This window comes from Mustela lutreola, chromosome 5, assembly GCF_030435805.1.
Source record: "Mustela lutreola isolate mMusLut2 chromosome 5, mMusLut2.pri, whole genome shotgun sequence".
Lineage (NCBI taxonomy): Eukaryota > Metazoa > Chordata > Mammalia > Carnivora > Mustelidae > Mustela > Mustela lutreola.
This window is the reverse complement of record NC_081294.1, coordinates 80461478-80483521: the sequence shown is the minus strand read 5'-3', so window position 1 is coordinate 80483521 and position 22044 is coordinate 80461478. Positions and strand designations below refer to the sequence as shown.

Genomic DNA, 22044 nt, shown 5'->3' with positions numbered 1-22044 from the left:
AGTCATAATCTCAGGGTCTTGGGAGGGAGCCCCATGTAAGGCTCTGCGCTTAGGGAGGAGTCTGCTTCTCTCTCTCCCTTTGCCCCTAGCTAATTCTCTTTCTAAAATAAATAAATCTTTTAAAAAAAAAAAAAAAAAGAGTGAATGGATTTAAGAAAAATAGTAGGCCAATAGTAATACTGGCGGTATATGTATATGTAAAAACAAAACAAAATGAAACAATAAGTCAGTGATAGAAAAATACCACATTTGAGAACTATTGTCTTAACTTGTCCCCAGCCAGGCACTACACTAAACCTGGCTGGAAGGACAAGATGGGAAGGTACCATATTTGACCACCAAGATTCCTACTTCAGTACAGTCATCGTGGATTCCTTCCCTTCTCTCCCCCTGCAATCCATCAACAAGCCCCATCAGGCAGACTGCTCTAATCAATAACCTCCCAACTGCTTTTCCTTTTGCCCCATACAGTTTATTCTCCACCAGGAGCCAGAGCCATCTTTTAAAAATACACACTGGCTCATGTGTCACTTGCCTGCGCACAACTCTCCGGGGACTTCTCATGACACTCAGAACACAAGCTTACCTCCTGACCATGGCCTCACATGGTCTAGTACCAGCCTACCTAACCACTCCTGCTCTGGCCTCCTCTAATCCAGTCACCATAGCCTTTCCCAATATTCCTTGAACACAGCTGGCTTATTCCCTCCACTTCAAGGGTTCCTCTGCCAGTTCCTGACATGCCTCACTTCCTCTGTTTGTTCAGGTTTCTGCTCAAATGGAACCTCTTCAGAGAAGCCTCCCTGTTTCAGGTTTCTAGAACGGTTCCCCCTTGCCTCATTATTCCCTATCCCTTTGCTCTTATTTCCTCCTAGTCCCTCTCCTCAAGTATACCTGAAAGTATACTTTTGTTTACTTGCTGTCTGTCAGTTTCTCTCACTAGTATAACTCCATGAGAACAGGGACTTTATCTGCCCTGTTCATTATTGTAGCAATAATATATAAATATTTCCCGTATGAAGCAACAAATACAATCTGCATTTTCACCTGCTAAGACACCAGAAACCAATAGGTAAAGAAGTCCCCACACTCCAGGAGCCTCAAATGCTAGCAGCTGGCTGAACACACTGGTACCTTTTAGAGTTCAGGGGCGCTGTGGTAGGAAGCACAAGATGAATAGCACTGACCAGGATATCATTCATCTCCTGACCTCTAAGCATTAATACTGCCCATCGGAACCTTTTTTCCCCTAGCCTACCAGATACAAAGGCAACTATCTTCTTTTTCATGGTTTCTGGGAACACACAGAAAAAAATAAGCCAAGAAGACCACAGATAAAGTAAACTAGGTAGTAGGAAAGAGATGAAATCCCTGCCTGGCCTGGAATAAACCTACCAGCTCTCAGCTGAGTCAAGAGAGGCTCTAAGATACCTGTAAAGAGTGCTCCAGTTCTTAGCAAGACACCGCAGCCAAAGTGGCAGTGTCCAGGCTGATACAGTACAGGCTGAGAGTGGCAGATGGGCTTGCAGTGAACTATCTCCTTGTGGGTTCTGACAACTGCAGTCTCCCAGTCCACCTTAAAATCCCCAATCAGGACAGCAATGAAAGAGCAATGCCTAATGCACTGCGTGGTAATGCCAACCAGCTACACAGGTGTCCACACATCCGGAGAAGGAATTACAGTCCACAGGCCTCAATTCCTATCTGTCGTGAGGCATGAGTGGCTGTGCACTGATTTCTCAACCAAAAGAGATCGTCACCAGCTTTTTGAAAGAGGACGTGTTTCAGTAGAGAGCCAATTTCTTCTGCCCACATAGATCCTTTTCCTGCCTTTCTCACTTTGATCTGCCCTAGGAATGGTTTGGGTACTTTTCGGTCAAAACAAATGGAGGCAGCAAGGGACAAGGGAGGGAAAGACACTCATAATCAGAGGCCTAACACTGACATTCATGGCTGCCATCCCCACTAGCTGGCAGTGGAAGATGGGCATACTTCATCTCTCTGACCCTTCTCATCTGCACAGATCAGGTGCTGTGAAAATCAGCAAAGCAATGTCTGTGAAGGCCCTCTGAGAACTGTACACAGACTGTCTATGGTCATGCTTTTACATTAATAGCCTCTGGTTTGGGGGGAATGATGATATTATTGATAATAACAACAGCATATAATAACGTTTAATGACCGCTTAGAATATCAGGCACAACTGAGCTAAGGATTTCCATCCAAATCTCATTTAATCCATCTAATGAATCAATGACATAAGTACTAAAGCTATACTGATCTCACAAAAAAACAAAAACATAAGCAAAAACAAAAACAAAACAAAACAGAAAACAAACCAACTCCTGAGGCCTGGGCGAATTAATTTTCCAAGGTCACACACTCAGTAAAATGTGAGGCTGGGATTCCAACCATGTATGTAGTAATACTGTAGAGCCCACTCTCCCAAGCACTACTCCACACTTATCCCCACTGCGGGCAACAGGATTTGATAGCCGCTGCTGAATCTTGCATGCTCGGAACACTCTGGTCAGGATGGGAAGGAACAACCCTGAGAGACTACAAGTAGGGACTGAGGAGAAGGATTCAGCTTTCTCATCTGGAAATAGGGTCCATAATACCACCTACATCACAGGGTTTTTATAAGGATCCAACAACATAACATATATTAAAACACCCTGAGCACACTGCCCTGTAATAAGTACGTGTTCAATAAACATTAATTGAGACCCTTGAGGAAAACCTTTCAGTCTCTACTTCAACAACCCCTTGCACTGGACTTTAGAATTTAAAGATGCAGCCAGGGATCTGTTCACTGTTGCTTGGCCGAAGCCCAAACCAGAATGCCAAGGGGTGGTTCACACCTGCCCAGGCCATGACTTGCTATTGGTACAGAGCCTACATTTCTAAGAGAAAGAGGGGTATTAGGCCACAGCAAAGTCACGCAATGGCTGCATCTGTCATTTTAAAGTTGGCTGGGAGAGAGGATGGTTTGTTAAGTGTCATTTAGGACAAACAGAAAGGCTTCTGAATGTCTAGGCTAGCTGGAGGAGTGCCTTTGCCAGTCATGTCCTTGAGGGATTGGGGCCTCACCAAACAAAATGGCTGAGATCCCATATAATAAAATCTCTGAGAAAAGAAGCTGTCCTTTCCCCTTTCTCTCTTGCTAGGCCCCAACCCCTCAGCCAGGGTTATTCTCAAGGGCATTACAGCACAACTGTCCATGCAGGCCACATCCACTGTGTTGCACACACAAGTCATAAGGCAAAGTGAGGTGCAGAAAATCAGCATGAGCTAGAATTATACCATCTTGCCTGCTCCTGGCTCAGAAGATAAAAGTGGTAGCTCAAGAAACCTGCCACAGCACAAGAGGGAGGGGAAAGGAGATAGCAAAAGGGCCCAGAGGAGTTGGGGTGGGGATCTGAAAGGAAATTCAGACAAGGGAGAGATCCAGCACCTGTTTCCTATCAGGCCTGGCCTGGAAGGTGTGGATGGAAAGCTGGAGGGGAAGGTGTACTCAGCTGACTGCCTCGTGGGCCAGCACTCAGGAGGTCAGGCCACCATGCCCATTAATGCTGCCCATCCTTTTCGGGTTTAAAAAGGGAAATGTTCTATTTATAAGCCACTGACCAGTGGAGACCTGGCAGCTACTGGATGGCTCTGATCCCGCAGGGATTCTGGTTACCAGTGGCTGCCTTCTCCTGCCTCTCAACTGTGGGTGTTCTAATAGCAAAAGGCCTAAGGTGACTAGAAGCACAAGAAAAAGAAAATCCTCCTTTCTGTCCTCTGCTGCCTTCATAGAATGTTGGACTTTTAGTAATGTCTGTAGGCTTTAAAACCTTTCCAAAACAATGACCCATATGATCCCATGAAACCTTTCCCCACTATCTTTAAGACTAAATCTCTTTTTCTATTTTATAGATCAAGAGAAGCTGAGGCCCAGAGATGAAGGGAATATATAAATCAGAGGCCAGACAACAAGCAAGGTAATGGTGCCTTCCTAGCTCTTCTCCTGGTCCTCAATCTTGTCTTTATGGAACAAGAAAAGCCTGGATACAGCACAATCAGGGAATGTGACTGAATGATGACCTAAGAAGGGCGGATGTGTGTAACAGGAACCAAGCAGCTTTGGTTGTGTTGTCCAATGCCTGCAGAAGGGCAGTGGGCCATGTTACAGTTCTGTGCCTGGAAAGCTGCGGAATCAATGACACACAGTAACCATCTCTCTGCGTGACGCAGAGCATGTGAGGAGCCACGGACAGTTCTAATGAAGAAGCTCACTGAGAAGCAATGTGGGATGGCCCTTCAAAAGCGAAGAGCTGAGGAGGTTAGGTGTTTGATGATGATGATGAAAGGCCTCCCAGTTCCAATGGGTTGACCACATAACGACAGGATGGCAAAATGGCAAAACAGAGGAAAGACTTCCATTTCCACTTGTGTTCTCAGTCTCTTTCTCAAGTAAATAAGTACAATATTTAAAAAAAAAAAAAAAAAGGCAGTCTAAGAACTGACAAAGCCATAGAATCTGTGGGCCAGATTTGCCATTGCCTGATCTGTAAATAAAGTTCTATTAGCAAACATGCATTTGTTTTCATATTGTCTATGGCTGATTTCACGCTACAATATCAAGTGTTAAATAATACTGCAAAACTAAATATATTTACTCTCTGGCTCTTTACTGAAAAGGCAGATCCTATGCTAAACAATAACATTCAAGAAACCAGGGGCTTACATGTTCCTGTGTTTTTTCCCCTAATGCACATGAAAATAAATATATAAATCTAAACAGTAATTTAAAATGTGTGTCTGGAACTATCTAAAATTATCTGAGATACCACTAGCAGTATGTGTACCCCATTTTGAGAAATACAGTCATGAGGATTTAATGAACTCACACTCATAGGGCACTAGCCTGAAAACAGCAGGGATGTTAGCTGTCACCCTTCGTTCTCCTTCCTGCTCCCCTCAGGAACACTTCTGCCCATCCAGTGAGCTTCCCCCTTCTTATATGACAGACTAATAGGCATGACCAAATAATGAAAAGGATAAGAGCCAACAGTAATGAGGCATTTATTAAATAATATGCCAGACACTTTGCTAAACTTCAATCATCTTAGCAACTTCATGAGACAGGTGTGGTTATTTATCACCCATGTTACAGAAGAGGCAATGCAAGCTTAGAGAGACCCAGCACGGACATGTTCCATAGCCAGTGTGGCAGCATGCTAACCCCCACCACTCACATGGTATCCTCCACCGAAACAGCTCTTTCCAGTCCATGAGGCGGGACCTACTCACAGAGAATTATCTGAGGTATGTGCAAAGACTGAGGTAGACGCATGCTCAGGCTGATGCTACTCATAACAGCAAAAATCTGCAGAGGACATCCAAGTCCAATGACAGGAAATCGTTCAACAAATTTGGATATAATCCTATGACAAAGTATTAAACAACTATTGCAAATGGCATTTATAAACAATTTTCATGACATGGAAAAATGCTTGAGAATTATTTAAGGCAGGTTAAAGAAAGTATATTCAGTATAATGCCAAGGGAACCAAAATACATATTGGCATTAACAAAATCCATATAAAACACCAAGAAAAAAAAAACAAGAAAGAATTATCTCTAGGGTGGCATTAGAAATTATTTATATTAAATTTCTGAAAACTACTGCTATATTTCCTTCATATCCTATAATGAATTCATATTATTTTTATAATAAGCAAAAATACCTATTTTTCAAGCTGCTTAGGGGATTCAGTGTTCCCCACCATGTCCCGGTATAAACAACAACCTGAGTGAGCTCTTGAGCATTATACAAACACGAAAGATTCCTGTAAAAGTACCAGATTAAAAACAAACTGGAAGGAAAGAAGGGATTGACATCTGGAAGCAGAGGAAGTGCTGTGTTTCCTTCTTCTGGGGGAAGAGGGAAGGGCGTTCCCATTTTTTTTTTAACTCTTGCTAGCCTACGTGGAAGCCCATTCTGAGATCACTCTTTAACCAACGGGCTCTAGGCATTCTGTCTGCACATCAGGTACATGTGCAGACAGCATGGCGATGACACGCACCCACACACGTGACGGGCCATCTGGCCATCAACTCCACGTGGTCTGAACCTCAAAAGCAGACCATATATTCCTTAAAGGTAGAGGCATGTGTTCTACTTGTAGGAGTCTTTCCTTCTCTGCAGTCACACTGCCCTGCATCATGGGTACTTAAGAACTTTCAGAGGTATTATTTGAATGTGGAGCTACAGGAAGGCAGGACTCCTGCTGGGAAACCAGTGAAGAGTTCAGATAGGAGCACACAGGAACACATCGAACAAGAGCAGGAAGCACCGTCATCAACTGCAAGGTCCTCTTGAAAAGCCAGATGGTCCATATTGACCTGAGTGTGAACTGCACAAGAAGGCACGTCTGGGCAATCTGGCCATATACCTTTGAAATAATCCGATTAACCTATAGAATTTGAGTGACTATTCACTTAAGTGAAGTGGCTAGCTATGGAGTTGAGATTAGGAGACTGAGCTCAGGGTCTGGCTCAGTCTGTCAGCCTTCAGCCTTCAAACAGCTGGAGAAGCAGTGGGAAGGCAGCATTTCTGTAAACAGGCTAATCTTTTTGGAGCTAAGTAGGTAGTGACATTTATTATTTAAAGACTTCTAACTTGGAAGAGATCAACTCACTCTAGAAAAGCCTGCCCTTCCCTCACTCTCTTACAGTGGACTAGAGTTTCCTCTCTGACAAGTTCTCATCTCTCTAACCATCCCTCAGGTGGGACTACAGGACAACAGCAGCCTTGGCAGAGAAGAGGCCACTTCTTTGTTTCACCTTCTGAGTCCTACTGGAGTTCATTTCAAAGGAGAATAAACCCATTCTCACAGAGCCTTTGGAGAGGAAATCTCACAGCTGCAGTCAAAGGCAGGGCAAGCAATAGGACCTGGAGACTAAGAAGATACGCACTAAAGCATGAGGAGATAATGCACTAAGGTGGCTTACAGGGCTGCAGAGAGCTGGGTGGGAGCAGGGATTCTTGCCCAGCGCAGAGTCCTGTTCTTCATAATGAGAAAGGGGGCAAACCCATGACAGCTATCAGCGGTCTAGGTTATTAGCACTGGGGTGTAATCAGCAAAGCAGCTTAGGAACAGCACACCATACTTCCTTCTTCTCTAATATTCTTATTCGCATCTTCTCCCTTCCTTTCTCTAGCAGGCAAGAATTTGGACAGCTAGAGAAAACTCAGTATCACTGATGTATACTATGGACATTCCATGAATAAACCCAGGGCAAGTCCCTTGATGGCAACAGGATTCCCAGTAAGAGACCCATAGAACTGGCATAAATAGCAGATTGGTTTTTGAATTTAACATTTAGGGATTAACTTAATTAAGAATACCCAAGACCTCTATGTAGAAAACCAAAACTCTGATACAGGACACAGGCAATCTGAATAAAAGGAAAGACATTCCAAACTTTTGGAGATGACTTAGTATTATAAGAATGTCAGTTTTCTATGAATTAACCTATACAATCCAATGCAAATCTAAAGGAAAGTTTTAAGTTTTTGAGAAACTTATAAAATTTATGTTAGAATTTACCCAAGGATAGAGGTCCACAAGCAGCTAAGCCAAACCTTAAAAATTAGAGTAGCAGACATGGAGGACTTTCCACAAAGATATTATATGAAAAGCAGAGAGGTATTACTACTAGAACAAACAGACCAAGAACTTAAAGAACCCAGAGAAAGAGCTCAGATATACAAACCTAATATACAGTAAAGCTGGCACTGTAAGTCAAAAGCAGAAGACCGACATTTGTCGGAAAGCTGATTCTTCATGTGGATAACAGTAAAACTGGATCTTCAGGAAACACCACATAAGATGGTAGGTATGAGTGGGATTAAAATCCTCAACATAGAAGACAGAATCATGAAGCTAATGAAACAAAAGGTAGGTGCACATCTTTGTAATATGGGTTAGAAAGGCCTTTTTAAAAACACAACTTGAAAATCATAAACCAGAAGGTGAAAATTTAAAAAAAAAAAAAGGGTACTTCAATATATAAGAGGGCTTTACATTCAAGTAAGAAAATCACAAATAATATTAAGAGATGACAAATGTATTTAAAATGTCTACAGCTAACAAGTGATGGTTCTTTAAAATATAGAAGAAACTTCACAAATCAATAAGAAAAAAGTGGCAAATGAAAGAGAACTTGAGCAAAGGACATGAACAGTTAATCCAAAGAAGGAGAAACCCAGTCAAAAGGCATATGAAACATCCCAATTATCAGACAGATGCAAATCAAAACAATATGCGCTATCATATTTATATGATTGACAAAAAATTCGAAAGCCAAATAAGTTGGTAGAAATGAAGAAATCCTCATGTAGGGCTGATGGGACTGCTGACAGACCACTCCAGAGAATTACCCCCCCAAACTAAGTATATTCACACCCTTGGATCAGCCAACAATTCTCCTCAAGGGTATATATATCCCAAAGAAATTCTCACACAGGGAGATGTACAAGCTATACAAAGTTGTTCACTATGGTGCTGTTAGTGCTCATGAGGAGCTGAAGTCCTAAGGAGATACAGTGTGCAGCTGTGTAAAAACAGATACAAAGTGTGATACACCACAGAGGGTGCTGCAGACAGAAGCCACGGTCTAGAAGCAGACAGAGGAATAGGGATGGCTCCTAATACAAGGCTGAGGCAGCAAAGAAAGAGAACATGACATACCCTCATGGTAGATAAAAGATATAATATTGCTCAAAAATACACTTAATGTATACATTAGAGTGGTGGTCTATATTGAAGGAAGGAAACAGGAGCTGTGAAAAGAATTAAAAGCAAACAAATAAAGAAATGAATGAATCAATAAATATGAAGCAAGGGGCCTGTGATGATCCCATGCCGCAAACTGTGTAGTATGATTCCTGCAATCCCTCTACACATGAGATTCAAACAGAGACTAGAGAAGAAGACAGGAAAAAGGCTCTGCAAAGAAATTTGTGTTTGTTTATTGGCTGCCATCCTCTCCCTGACAACTGGGCCATTCGGAAAATACCAGCAGCTGACAGGCATTATTTATGGACCTGTCTGATACCCCACAGGCACTGTATGCCCTGAGAGGAACTTCAATATCAAAGCAACAAATTCAGAAGTTTCCCCAAAGGAATTTCCTTTTCCTACCTGGCCCTTCAAAACACTCTGACTCTGGGATAGAATAGTGGTATTCAAATGCCCATGAAAACATTTTCTAGAAAGGAAAAGGCTACACATTTAGAATTTGGATATTCAAGGCAAAAAGAGCAATGCCACACTCTGAAAATCCTGTCAGACTGACTTCCCTCAAAAACAGTTTCAATGGTGGTATAAACATCAGGTTGCAGAACAATCAGACCCTGGACAACAGTGCCACCTGTGGTGGCAGCTGAGCCCATGGGCGGGTGTGGAAGGAAAATGAAAAATTATTTTGATCCATAGACACGGGAAGTTCAACTATGTCGGAAGAGAGAGGGAGCTAAGGCATCATATGATAGGAAAATGGGGTCCCAATGCCAGAGGAGGTGATAAAGTATCAATCCAGAACACTGCTCTGGTTTTGCCAGCTTGAAAAACAGAACAACTTTCGGAATAATACTTTAAAAAATTGTTTCTATCCAAACCACTCCTGCAAAAATGGCCAATATGTTTTAATCTATCGTTTTGCTCTCCAGCTTGCTAAATGAAAGGGTCACTGAAAAATTGAAAAATTGAAAAATTTTTACAATTGAAAAATCATTAGACACTCCAGGCAGCCAGTTCTCTGGGCTCTGTGAATAATGGTATGCCAAAAGCAAACTGTTGCATGGGTCTGTAGTCTCCAAAATGGAACTTTTTGTGTTGCTCTTTTCTTTGGGAGGTAGAGTATCTCTGTGGTTAACAGTAGAACCTCTAGTGTTAGACAGAATTCAGATTACATTGTGCTGCCTGAGTTTACTAACCTCAATTTCCTAATATACAAAGTAGGTCGAAAGTGCCTATCTCACAGTGTTTCAAGTGTTTTAAGCTCATATGCATAAAACATTCGTAAACATAGTAAGTGGTGGATAAACAGCTATGATTTTAAAATATATAATCACTGTAGACAATGCAAAGCATGGAGAAGTATTTAAAACAGAAGGTCAGCCTCTCCCAATAATCTATACTCTATCCACTCTGTTTCATGATCAAGGTCTTTCCAGACTTTTTTCTATCAATATATCTAGAGAATTCAAATATCTTACTAAGAACATTGCTCTGTAACGTGATTTTTTAAACCTCAATTAACGATATACTGTGTGGAGTGCCTGGGTGGCTCAGTCAGTTAAGTGTCTGCCTTTGGCTTAGGTCATGATCCCAGCATCCTATGTTCGAGCCCCACATCAGGCCCCTGCCTCTCTTCTCCCTCTGCTTGTGTGCTCTGTCAAATTAAAACAAAACAACAACAAAAAAATAAGATACCGAGGGCACCATTTCCACAAATACACCTAGATTGCCCTTGTTCTTTTTAAAGACTACACAATATCTTGATTTTTTTTAAGAGTTTATTTATTTACTTGAGAGAGGGGGGGAGAAAGGGAATGTGAAGAAGCAGAAGGAGAGGGAGAATCTCAAACAGACTACAATGAGCACAGAGACCAACACGAGGCTCCACCCTGACATCATGACCTGAGCCAAAACCAAGAGTTAGGCACTAACTGACTGAGCCACCAGGCGCCCCACATCTTGATATATTTAATCAACTTCCTATTGCACATCTAATTGTCTCTCTTCGTTATTATTACCAATGCTCCAGTTCACCTCCTTGTTGCACAAACATTTTTGTACTTTGGTCTACTTCTTTAGGATAAATCACTGGTTCAAAGGATACTAGCTTCCAATACATATTCCCCAAAGGCCCTACAGAACGGTATAACCAGATGGCATGCACACCCAGAGAATCAGGGTCATTTTTCAAATCTATTGGCACTGATCTCAAGCAGAGAGGAGAAGGTTTATCAAAAGTCACAAGCAGGGGCGCCTAGGTGGCTCAGTGGATTAAGCCGCTGCCTTCAGCTCAGGTCATGATCTCAGGCTCCTGGGATCGAGTCCCGCATCGGGCTCTCTGCTTAGCAGGGAGCCTGCTTCCCTCTCTCTCTCTCTGGCTGCCTCTCTGTCTACTTGTGATTTCTCTCTGTCAAATAAATAAATCTTTAAAAAAAAAAAAAAGTCACAAGCAAACTTCTGGTTGGTAGTCACTCTTACGTATCCCATGCCTCAGAGTTCTGGGGTCATTCATTATAGAATAGTGTGTCCCAGGCTGGGGCATTACATGGGCATGTTATTTAAGTCTGCTTGACCATCTATCCTCTCTTGTTCTGGTGGTTTCCCTGATTTCCCAGTGGAAAACTACCTTGCTCCCATTTTATACAATACTCTTAAAACTGTCAGTAACAGTTTTGTTTTCCCCTGCATCAGCCTAAGCTAGACCAACCTGTTGTTATCTTTCTAGGAATCTGAATCTTCAGAAGAGTGAGGCAGGTACTAAAAAACAGTTTAGGGCTTAGTCATCCTGCAGATATTATTCAGAAGACCCTTTCTTATTGGTTCCTGGGCTCCAGAGCTGGTGCGCTTTCAAGCCTGGCTCTTCAGCTCTTCTTACCTTACTGAAAGTTACTCAACAGCCTTCCATATTCCTTCATTTTTATTACTGTGGTTTTTGCTACTGTTATCTTAGAATACGTTAGCCATAATTGATTTCAGATATATTGAAACAATCCCACCAGGGGATACAGAGGCAGGGAGAAGCACTTGTTTCCCTGAAAAAATTTCCCTTATTCAATTCTTGAAGGAAAAAAAAGAAAAAATATTTTCCCTCTTCTAAAGGCCTCTTAACCTACCAATACCAACCACTCCAAATTACCTAATATTTTATATAAAACTCCTGGTCAAAATCTGTATTTTGGAAAGAATGAAAGGAAAATCTCTGTCCTTTAATGAATTTAACACACGCAAAAATACTTCATCCTTTTGTCCATATGGAGAAATAGTGCTTTACTGATTTTTTTTGACATCACTGGAATTCACAGGAGGGCTCTTTGAATGTTTCTCCCAGTGGATTTTACGAAGCAAATCTGAGGCAAGGGGACAGGATTTCCTTCGCACTCTTGCTAGCAACCTGGAAGGAACTGGTTCATACTCCTAGGCACCAAGGACATCAACATCCCTAACACTAGCAGGGCCTTTTCATTTTAATCCCATAGTCTTTACAAGGTTATAAATGTTCTTGGAAATTATGATTAACCAGAGTGCTCAGAGCCAGCAGCAGGGGAAATGTGCTGTATATTCTACAGAGGCTGCCCAGGGTCATTCCCATCAAAGAGGAATATTATTACAGACTTTACCAACTCTACTCCTTCCTCTTCAAAAAGGTAACAAAGAACACACAGTTACTAAGCAATCACTAAGATAGTTGTTGCCTAACCAGTCCCTTGAACAAGACTGTGTAGGAGGCAATTCTGGCTTTCCCGTAGGATAAGGTTCTTGGGAAGCTGCATAGTACTCAAGCAAGTAGCTTTTAAGTGGTTACTGGAACTACATTCTCAAGACCTAGGGTTAACTGAGATAATATACATGAAAATGCTTTGTCAAGTGTGAAAGGTTATAAAATGCAAGGTGTCACTACGGTCTTGCCAGTCAGGCTCATTGAAATATCCTGGAGTTTCTGAAATGGTAACTGAGGATGGAAGCAACTGACTACACCAGGGAAATGGGGCAGACCCAACATGCCCACAGTACCCTCTGGTGGTTCTTCCCCAGCATACCAACTTTTAAAGCTCAATCCCAACCCCAGCTGTAGAAAATCATCTAAGGGACATACTTACTCCCTTCACTCTGGCTGTCTTTGTTCGAATTGTAGACCTGGAAAATAGAAATAAACATTTACTTGTGTGAATTTTATACCTCCCTACAGGTTCAAATAATAAAATCATTACCTGCCCCCTTTCCCTAACTTATGCTATAAAATGGAAGGCAATTTCTGGCCTCCAAACATGAACCCTCTCTAAAATTACCTGCTTCCCAGTATTTACTTCGGGTATTGCGATATATAAATATCAGAATCACCTATGCAACTTAACTTTAAAACAGATCATATTATTTTAAATAAAAAACCTCATGTGTATATTTAAATTAAAAAGAAGAAACGTTTTAAATAGTTACAGTCATTAAGCTTTTACTGGGCACCAAGCAACATGTTGAGCAAGTCACATGAATGATCTCAAATTATCTATACAACAATTCAATTGAGTAGGAACTCATCAATGTATTACAGATGGAGAATTTGAGTCTTAGGTTAACTAAGGTCTCACAGCTAGTAAATGGCAAAGTCAGGACAAAGATACATTATAAACTGTTAAGTGTTAACACTGGGAAATGGAATCATTCACATTCTGCTTTATATGGTTTTTAAATTTGAAAGTTGTAAGGAAAATATGTTACTTTTACAAAGTAAAACCCTTAAATTATTTATAGAAATCATAAAAGGGAAAAGTGGTCTAATAGAGAAAAAGAGAAAATACCCCAATGTAAAACACGTAATGACATACTGCAAGAATCAGCAAGCTTCTCCTATGAAGAGCCAGATAGAAAATATTTTAGATTTTGTGGGCCAAGAAACAAAAGCAATATTATGCAGATGCTTGTTTAACAAGAGAAAAAGTGAATTTCCACAAATTTTTGGTTGATAAAATTTAAAACATAGCAATTTTTTGAAATTGAAATATAGGTAATATATAGGTATAATATAGGTATAATATTCATCACAGGTTAGAATCCCTTTTAGAGTTCCAAGGGTCTCTTTTCAGAGATGCTTGATTCATTTCCTCTAGAGGTTAAGTAAGTGGTTCTCAACCAAGAGCGGCCATCAGAATCCCGTGGAATCTCTCCTCCAAGGAGTATAATTTTTGAAATGTAGATCCACCAATCAAAAGAATTGGGTTTTATTTGTTTGTTGGTTTTACAGAAGGAGGATAACATTTGACTTAATTAGGGTTCAAAGTTAGTATTTCCTATCAAATCAAATGCAAATGTTCATCTATAAATGTCACATTTAGCTCACAGGTTATACAAAAAGAGGGTGATGTGCTGCATTTGGTCTATAAGGCATTTTACCAATCCCTGATGTGGTGACATTAGTAAGTAAGATAAACCCTCTTTTTTAAGGGGGGTAAACATAGTTTTCCAAATCTCTCTTTGGTGATTTTAATTCTTTATATACGAAAAGGCATAGGGTAAATCTGGCCATCATAAGTATGTTTGTATGTACATATGTACATATCCATCTATCTATCATCTATCTATCCACCTACCTACCTACCTACCTACCTACTATTCCAAATGATTCTGATGGCTACTCTTGGCCAAGAACCACTTATTTAACCTCTAGAGGCAGTGAGCCGAGCATGAAACCCTAAAAGAAACCCTAAAAGAGATTTCTACCTGCTAGCAAGTGTGTGTGGAAATGGCTGGTCAGGAGATTTCCAACCTGGCCCTTCAGTTGACTTCTGTCACTGGGTAAGGTTCTCACCCTGTCTGGGCCTCTACTGCCTCATCTGTAAATTAAAGGAATTGGCCAAGAAGGTTTCAAATGATCAAACTCTAAGACAAATCACTCCATTTCATTATTACTGATTTCCTAAAGAAGACTAAAGAGGCACAGCCACTATTTGAAAGTCAGGAGGATGAGGATTAAAGAAAAGGGTTTCTGTACTTGAGGCAAAGGCATCAGTTTTTATGCTTAAAAGTTCTAGAGATGAGGAGTCAAAAGACTGTGATCCAGGCACACAGCCTTTTGGAGGGGAGAAGACTGGTGCAATCGGCAATCAGTGCATAGTAGAGAGGCGAGGGAGATGAGGAGGGGCAGAGGGGCAGCAATGCAATCCTGCAGGATGTTGTGACCTGTGAGTGAAATAGGCAGCCTCATAAAAGCTAGGACCAGCAAACTATTCCACTAACCTTGGAAAGCCAGGTAAGCCAAGTGCAAGGGAAGAAACGCTACCTTGTCAAGTACTTTTATTTTGCAGCATCCTGACTAATTCATTCTGTCCATTAAATTTAAACATTCTGAGAGAAACTTACTCCTGTTTATAAATGGCAAATCCAGAAAGAAGAACAAAATGCAAGACTTTTAGCTCTCCTTTATTAGGAGGAGAATTGCACCAAAGTACTTCCCTTCAAAGTTTCCTGGGTCTCAGGAAAGCCCGTGTGTGCAACACCCAAGCAAGCATTCCCCAAATCAGACAGGTGTGATCAATGAGCCAAAGGTGTCAGAAGCATGTGCTGCCCAATACTCTGAGGCCAGGCCATTCATCTCTGCTAGTTTATGAGTCAAAGACAATGAGGTGTTTTTTTTTTTGGGGGGGGGGTTAAAATAAACCTAACAAACCATGCCCGTCAGAACTGTGTGACTACATGGCCCAGTAAGGAAGGCCCAGGGTGCGGGAGAAGCCTCACCACCACACAGGCCAGATGGCAGCACTAAATGATGGCAGCACTTTGTTTAACTTACCAAGTACTACACACATCATTGAATCTTTTTAACCACCTTATGGCATAAGTACCAGGACTGTTCCCATTTTGCAGATGTGAAACCTGAGGTCTAGAGAGGTTATACAGTTTGTCCAAGGACAGAGAGCAAGTGAGAGGCTTCCTATTCTATCTTGCCTCTACAGGGAGGTTACAATACTCTTTTACTTTTCCAAGCAGTAGCAAATGTGCATTACTACCAAGCAAAACCAGAAGTCTATAAGTTCATAAATAGCTCCCATACTGGCAGAAGCTGAGAGTATGCAATTCACCTTGAAAAATAGTCATTCTGTTCTGGGGATATCTTCTCTCTCTCTCTCTAATTCACCTTGAAAAATGGTCATTCTGTTCTGGGGATATCTTCTCTCTCTCTTTTCTTGCAAATGTATTTTTCTTTTTCTTTTTTTTTTTAATTTTATAATTTAAAAAAATTTTTATAAACCTGGGGATATCTTTTCATTATTATTCAAGTATAACTATTATACCTTGTTATATTAGTTTCAGGGGAAATATTCTTCTACAAAGCTTTTGGTGGCCCACTAGTGTAATACTGAATAAAGTAAAGAGGTGAGGCCAACTTCCTGAAATAAATGGTCTCTTTGGCCATGGCTTCTGTCTTATGATTGATTAGCAGAATTATGTCAAGTTTGCAAGCTTTCAGGCAAGCTTTGTCTTAAAAGGAGAGAACATAACTCTCCTGTTTTAATTCAAGGGGACACAGGTCACTAAACAGTCCCTGAATTATGGCTCCTATGAAGACTAATTCAATTAATACACTTTCTCCCGTCACTTACCATCTCTAAACCTTAATCACACCACCTATAAAAGGAGGACATTAATATTCCCTACCTCTTAGGGGTGTTGTGAAAATTAAATGAGATAATAGATATAAAACATTTAACACAAGCAGAGAATACTGATTCCATGTCCCACTTAGAGTTCCATAAAGATAAAATTCCACCACCATTATTTTTATCTTCCTCATTAATTCTCTTCACATGTATCCCCTTCTGGGATAAAAGGCTAAGGATGGGAATGTAGTTTGAGGGAGTAAGTAACACTGGGCTCATCAGCATTTCAATTTAACCAACTGAAACTGAGTAAGGGACTAAGAGCAAGGAAAAGAAATAACCATCCAAAACCAACTTACAAAGGAATGGGTTCTCAATCTTTTTAAAAACAGTAGTCAGAAACAAAAGTAACCACCTACCACCAACCACTTGTTCAACCACTTTTTCACCAATTATGTGCCATGCACCATACTAAGCACTGAGATAAATAATTTTATTTCATCCTGAAGCCTACAGGGTAACAGCACTGCCTCCACTTCACAGCACTATGTAGGTTAAATAACTTTACAAAGATTACAAAGCTAACAAGTGGCAGAGTGCTCTAGACTAGCTGTGCTCAACCCCAACTTCATGCAACTTCCCCACTCAGTTCCACTTCCTAGGGAAAACAAAACAAAACCCTGGCAATTAACAAAGAACTCAAAAGAAGCTAAGCAGTAATTAAAGTGGCAACAATGCAACCATTATGTAAGAACAAAATTTCCACCCAATTTAAACATAACAGTAATTCCACAAACTTCCAATTAATACAAGCATAGCAGTAATTGAAAACCACAACCAGCCTGAGACACTTCAGGATGCCCAAAAAACATGCTTCCCTGAAACTCTGAGCATATACACAGAGAACTGGCCAGCACTACCAAGCACCATGTGGCAGACAGATTTCTTAGTAGAGTGCTACATTCTTGTCAAACTCTTATTAACAGGTTAAATTTAGAAATTTTAAGTGACACTCCTCAGAATTTACTAGTAAGACAACCTTTGTCTGTAGAATTCTACTTAATAGTGGACATGCATTTTTAGATCAAGGAGAGACCCTCTTGTCACAGTAGGCCACAAGCTACACTTGGAATAGCTTTGAGAAGGAACTGTTTGAATTTTAAGCATGGAGAGATAAAATCGATTTGAATACCTTGCAGTAAAGAAGGGTGTGTCTCAACTGGAGAGGGCAGAGCTCTGGAGCTAGGTACTGGCTCTTCCTCCTCCTCCCATTGGAAGAGTGCCTCTCATCATCCCAGCCTGATGCACTGGAGGGAATGGAAGTAAATGGCTGCTGCTGCTTTTCTCTTTATCACCTAGCAATGCTCCCTTCCGCTCACCCCTTACCACTACCAGCATCACATTTCCTGGCTTAGAGGGGCTCTCTTAAAAGTCAAGTCAATAAAAATGTATCTGATGGCTCTTTCTGATGACTTATTCCTAAACAAATGTGAAAACCTTGCTCTTGCATCCTCCAGAATCACATGTAGGGGCACCTGGGTGGCTCAGTCATTAAGTGTCTGCCTTCGGCTCAGAATCACATGTAAAGAAGGCTCAGTGACTAGAACACTGCAGGCCACTCAATAAAGAGTGACTGGTGAACAGTTTTTGAGAAGAAGAATAAAGGAGAAACTTAATTTATTTTATTTTATTTATTTAATTTATTTTTTATTTTTCATTTTATTTATTTGACAGAGAGAGAAAGAGTGTGTGCAAAAGAGAGCAAAATGGGCAGAGCAATAGATAGAGGCAGAGGGAGAAGGAGGCTCTTCACTGAGCAGAGAACAGGATGCAGGACTCAATCCCAGGACCCGGGGATCATGACCTGAGCTGAAGGCAGATGCTTAACTGACTGAGCCACCCGGGTGCCCCCCACCATGTTGGAGGTGATGAAGACAATGCCCGGATGCACTGACCAGACAGAAAAGGTAAGCAGATCTAACATTGCTGAGGTCCTATATGTCATTCTTCTAAGTATCTGGAATGTTCCAGGAATCTCTACATTAGACTAGAATGAAAATATACAATTCAGGCCTTATTATGAGGCATTATAAAGCGGATTTACATTATTTGGCTTAACTCGAGGCTGTCAAAACTCAAAAGGGTGTCACCAGGAAGTTGTAAATTGCAAACCAAGGAATGGCTTACTATACCTCAGGGTACTAAGTCTCCTCTCTCCTTTACAAAAGAGGCACCACAGACACACGGCAGTCTCTTGGAAAATGTCCCAGCAAAGAGTGACCAAATGGCTGTGCTCCTGAAGCCAACTGGAAAAAGAATCTGATGGCCATTCAAACCTTATTGCATATCAACACACCAGCATACTAGTGTATACGAACAACTACTTGCTGTTCAACCTGATTATGACAACGATGACAGAAAAAATACACTTTCTTTCCCATTTGTTCAAGCATTTCCAGCTGCTTTGTACCTAAGAATATAAATGGCTTACTTCTTGTATAATTCCTCAGTAATACTGGGGGAAAACAAAGTGCTCTAGACACCTGCCACTTCTACCATCTTAGCATCCACATTCCACATGGATACCATCCTCATTCTCCCTGGGGAGTCACCAGAACCAGTTTATCAATTCTGTCACTATCATATTCCTTAAATCTATTCCTCATCCCCATTTCTTCTTCTACTGCCCTCAGCCAGGTTTAGACCACTTGTTGGCACTGTGGTATTGGTCTTCTACCTGGTCTTGCTGGCTCTGCTCTCTTTCTGCTGAAGAAAACCCATCAAGAGATCACAATACAGTCTTCAAATACTCAAAGGGCTGTCACATAGAAGAATGACAAGACTCACTTTTGCAAACAGGGATGAAAGTCAAGGTGGAGTCCTAGGACAGCAGATTTCAGAGGGATACAAATAACTGAAAGTTAAGAGTTCTTCATGGTCCAGAAGAGCAGGGCAACTGGCTGAATGTCATCTTGACACATAAGACTAAGCTCCATTTCATCTAGAAGGTGGCCCTGAGCATTTCTGGGCTGACAAATGCAGCTTCATTTGAGATTTAATTATTGTGATCCTATCCTCTCATCTGTACAAGCCTTCAGTGGATTCCAGGTTGGGGGAAATGGCCCAACGTCAGGCGAAGCAGGGTGGTGGACAGAGTAGTGAGTGCTATGGCCCTGGACAGTTGGTTCTACCATATTTTAACTATGTGATTTCACTATGTGATTTTGCATGGCAATTTAACTTTTCTGAGTTTTCTTATTTGTTAAGATTTTATTTTTATTTATTTATTTGAGAGAGAGACAGCAGGGAGAGGGGCAGATGGAGAGAGAAAGGTAGAGAATCTCCAGAAGACTCCCTGCTGAGTGCAGAGCCCAATGCAGGACTCATTCTCACAACCCTGAGATCATGACCAGAGCTACTATCAGGAGAAAGACGCTTAACTGAGAGAGCCACCCAAGTGCCCCCTGAGTATGTTTTCTTATAAAGTGGAGGTAAGTAAGAATACTTCGAGGGGGTCTTAGGAGAACTAAAATAACCTCACAGTGCCTGCAAGTACTCAAAAATGCTATTTCCCTTTCTGCTACGTCCATAAAGATGGTCTGACTGACTTCATGGTTGCAGAACACACCCCCCCCAACTACCTTGGCCTCTCACTGTTCTGACAGTCTATTCTACACAGGTTAATATTTCAAAATACAGTTTCTTATTTTCCATTATTTCTAATTTACAAATAAATTCCTATGACCGATGCAGTCTTACATTTCTATAGGGTCTGCCTGGCATCAAACACAATGTTATGCATATGGTTAGTGTCTAAGAAGTCACTCCTGATTGGGGGAAAAAGGAGCTCAAGACAAAGGATGAACCTTCTTTCAGTCATTCTCAGTGGGCTGGAAGTCGACCATAAAGCCCTTGATGAAGAAATTATCCTTAGAGTGATGCTTTCACACTTTGAGTGTCGCTAACACTTAACACACTTCCTGTGAGAATGTTCAATTTAAGATCATATAATTTTAAGGGAAAAGATGAAATTGGTCTTCCTGGGGGCATGTAGGTGGTTGGTCACATGTAGATATACAGTCAAGGGGTGGATTATCTATTTTAACTTATTTCTGGTCCTGATGAATTTTAAGCATGAGTGCAGTGTTTCTGGAGTTACTAACACTGATTGTTGTGAGTGCTCCTCCTCCCCAATAACACTGTGATTTGCCTGTTATATAAACACTGTTGCCATAGTTATAATTCAGGAAGCTTTGTTGTTTGACCTCAAGAAAAATTCAACCTCAAGTCAGGATAACACTAACTCTCTAGACCGACAATAGACCATCAGAGGGTAAGACCTGCCAAATTCCTTCAAGCTTCTAGAAGGAACTACTGTATTTTGGGTAACAAGCGAGCAACAAGAAGAGGAAATGCTGCAACATTATGCAATTTCCTTGCATTTCATATTCAGAAATCCTAAAACCCCCTATAAGCAACTTCCCTAGCTTTCAACCCAAGATCAGAGTTACAGCCAATATAAACAAACCTGGACGCAAAAGAGGAAAAATGAAATCTAAGTAATGTCCGAGTAAAAAGAGTATTTCAGGAAAATTTTAAGGGCAACAGAAAAAAAACACAAGCTCACTTGATAGCAAATGCACAACATTAAGTAGATGGCATATGAGCTGACACATATGTAGGATGTGGTCAGATCACAGTGCGAGGAGTCTTCTGGCTTTAACATTTCCTGGCTTCACACCAACGTAACATTATGAACTCACTAGCCCATCACCTCCCCATTCGCCAGACAAAAATTGTAATTTTAAACAGAAAAAGACTTTCTCTATTCCTCTGCCCACCCCACCCCCTCTGACATCCGCTCCATGTCTTTGGAAATACTGGCATAGCTCCATCAAAGGAGGGAACCTTGTTCTTCTATGCTTTGGAAAACTGCAAATGAGAAATTCCTTGGTTCAGTACACATGATTCCAAAGCTGGAGCTTGTAAGGTTCTGCTGCTAGAGCAGGACCCTGCCCAGGAGAAAGGATAACCAGACAGTGAGTCACTGTACAAAATTCATTCCTTTCAATTCTAGTCCATTTGTCCTTCAGGCAAATTGAGGCAAGTGGCACTGTAATGATCTTATTAATTCCTGCAATGCCTCTCGCAGGGGTGGGAGGAAAATTTATCCAACACAGTCACAGGTGACTTCTTTCCCTATAGACACTGGTAGGTCAGAGTACTGCATTTCCAGATAGATGACTCAAACCCAAGTTTCCTCAGATACAGGGCCTACCCTAAATCTAGGAGTAAACCTGATATTAACACAGCATATGCAGCAAGAGTTTCTGGGAATATTTGTTTTGATTTCTTTGCTCTGAGTTGGTAGAGGGGATCCCTAGCTTTTGGACATGAGAAATCTCTGTTTTCTACAACACCTAAGCAACAGAATAGGGATTACAAACTGGAAGGGCAGATTCTAGAATCCCTTCTGGTTCTACAAAGGTTAAAAGTTATTAGACTGGGCCCTTTCTTATCTCCAGACAGAGTCAAAGATAGGAGGTTTATCAAGATATCACATAATTTCCGACACAATGATTAAAGTAAAGGGTAAGGTTGGGACCACCAGAGCCCTTCCACATGCAGATTTGTCTTTTGGTTACCCACAGTGTTCATTC

At 41.1% G+C, this 22044-nt stretch overlaps 1 protein-coding gene across 6 annotated transcripts in view; it reads right to left on the bottom strand.

The window, feature by feature from the left end:
• The window catches only part of ARHGAP26 (Rho GTPase activating protein 26), a 448623-nt gene that overhangs the window by 205251 nt on the left and 221328 nt on the right, over nucleotides 1-22044 (bottom strand). For all 6 annotated transcript variants that reach the window (XM_059174922.1, XM_059174924.1, XM_059174925.1 and 3 more), the window contains exon 12: nucleotides 12893-12929. In XM_059174922.1, coding sequence (XP_059030905.1) covers nucleotides 12893-12929 — 37 coding nt within the window. The remainder of the gene's footprint in view (nucleotides 1-12892; nucleotides 12930-22044) is intronic.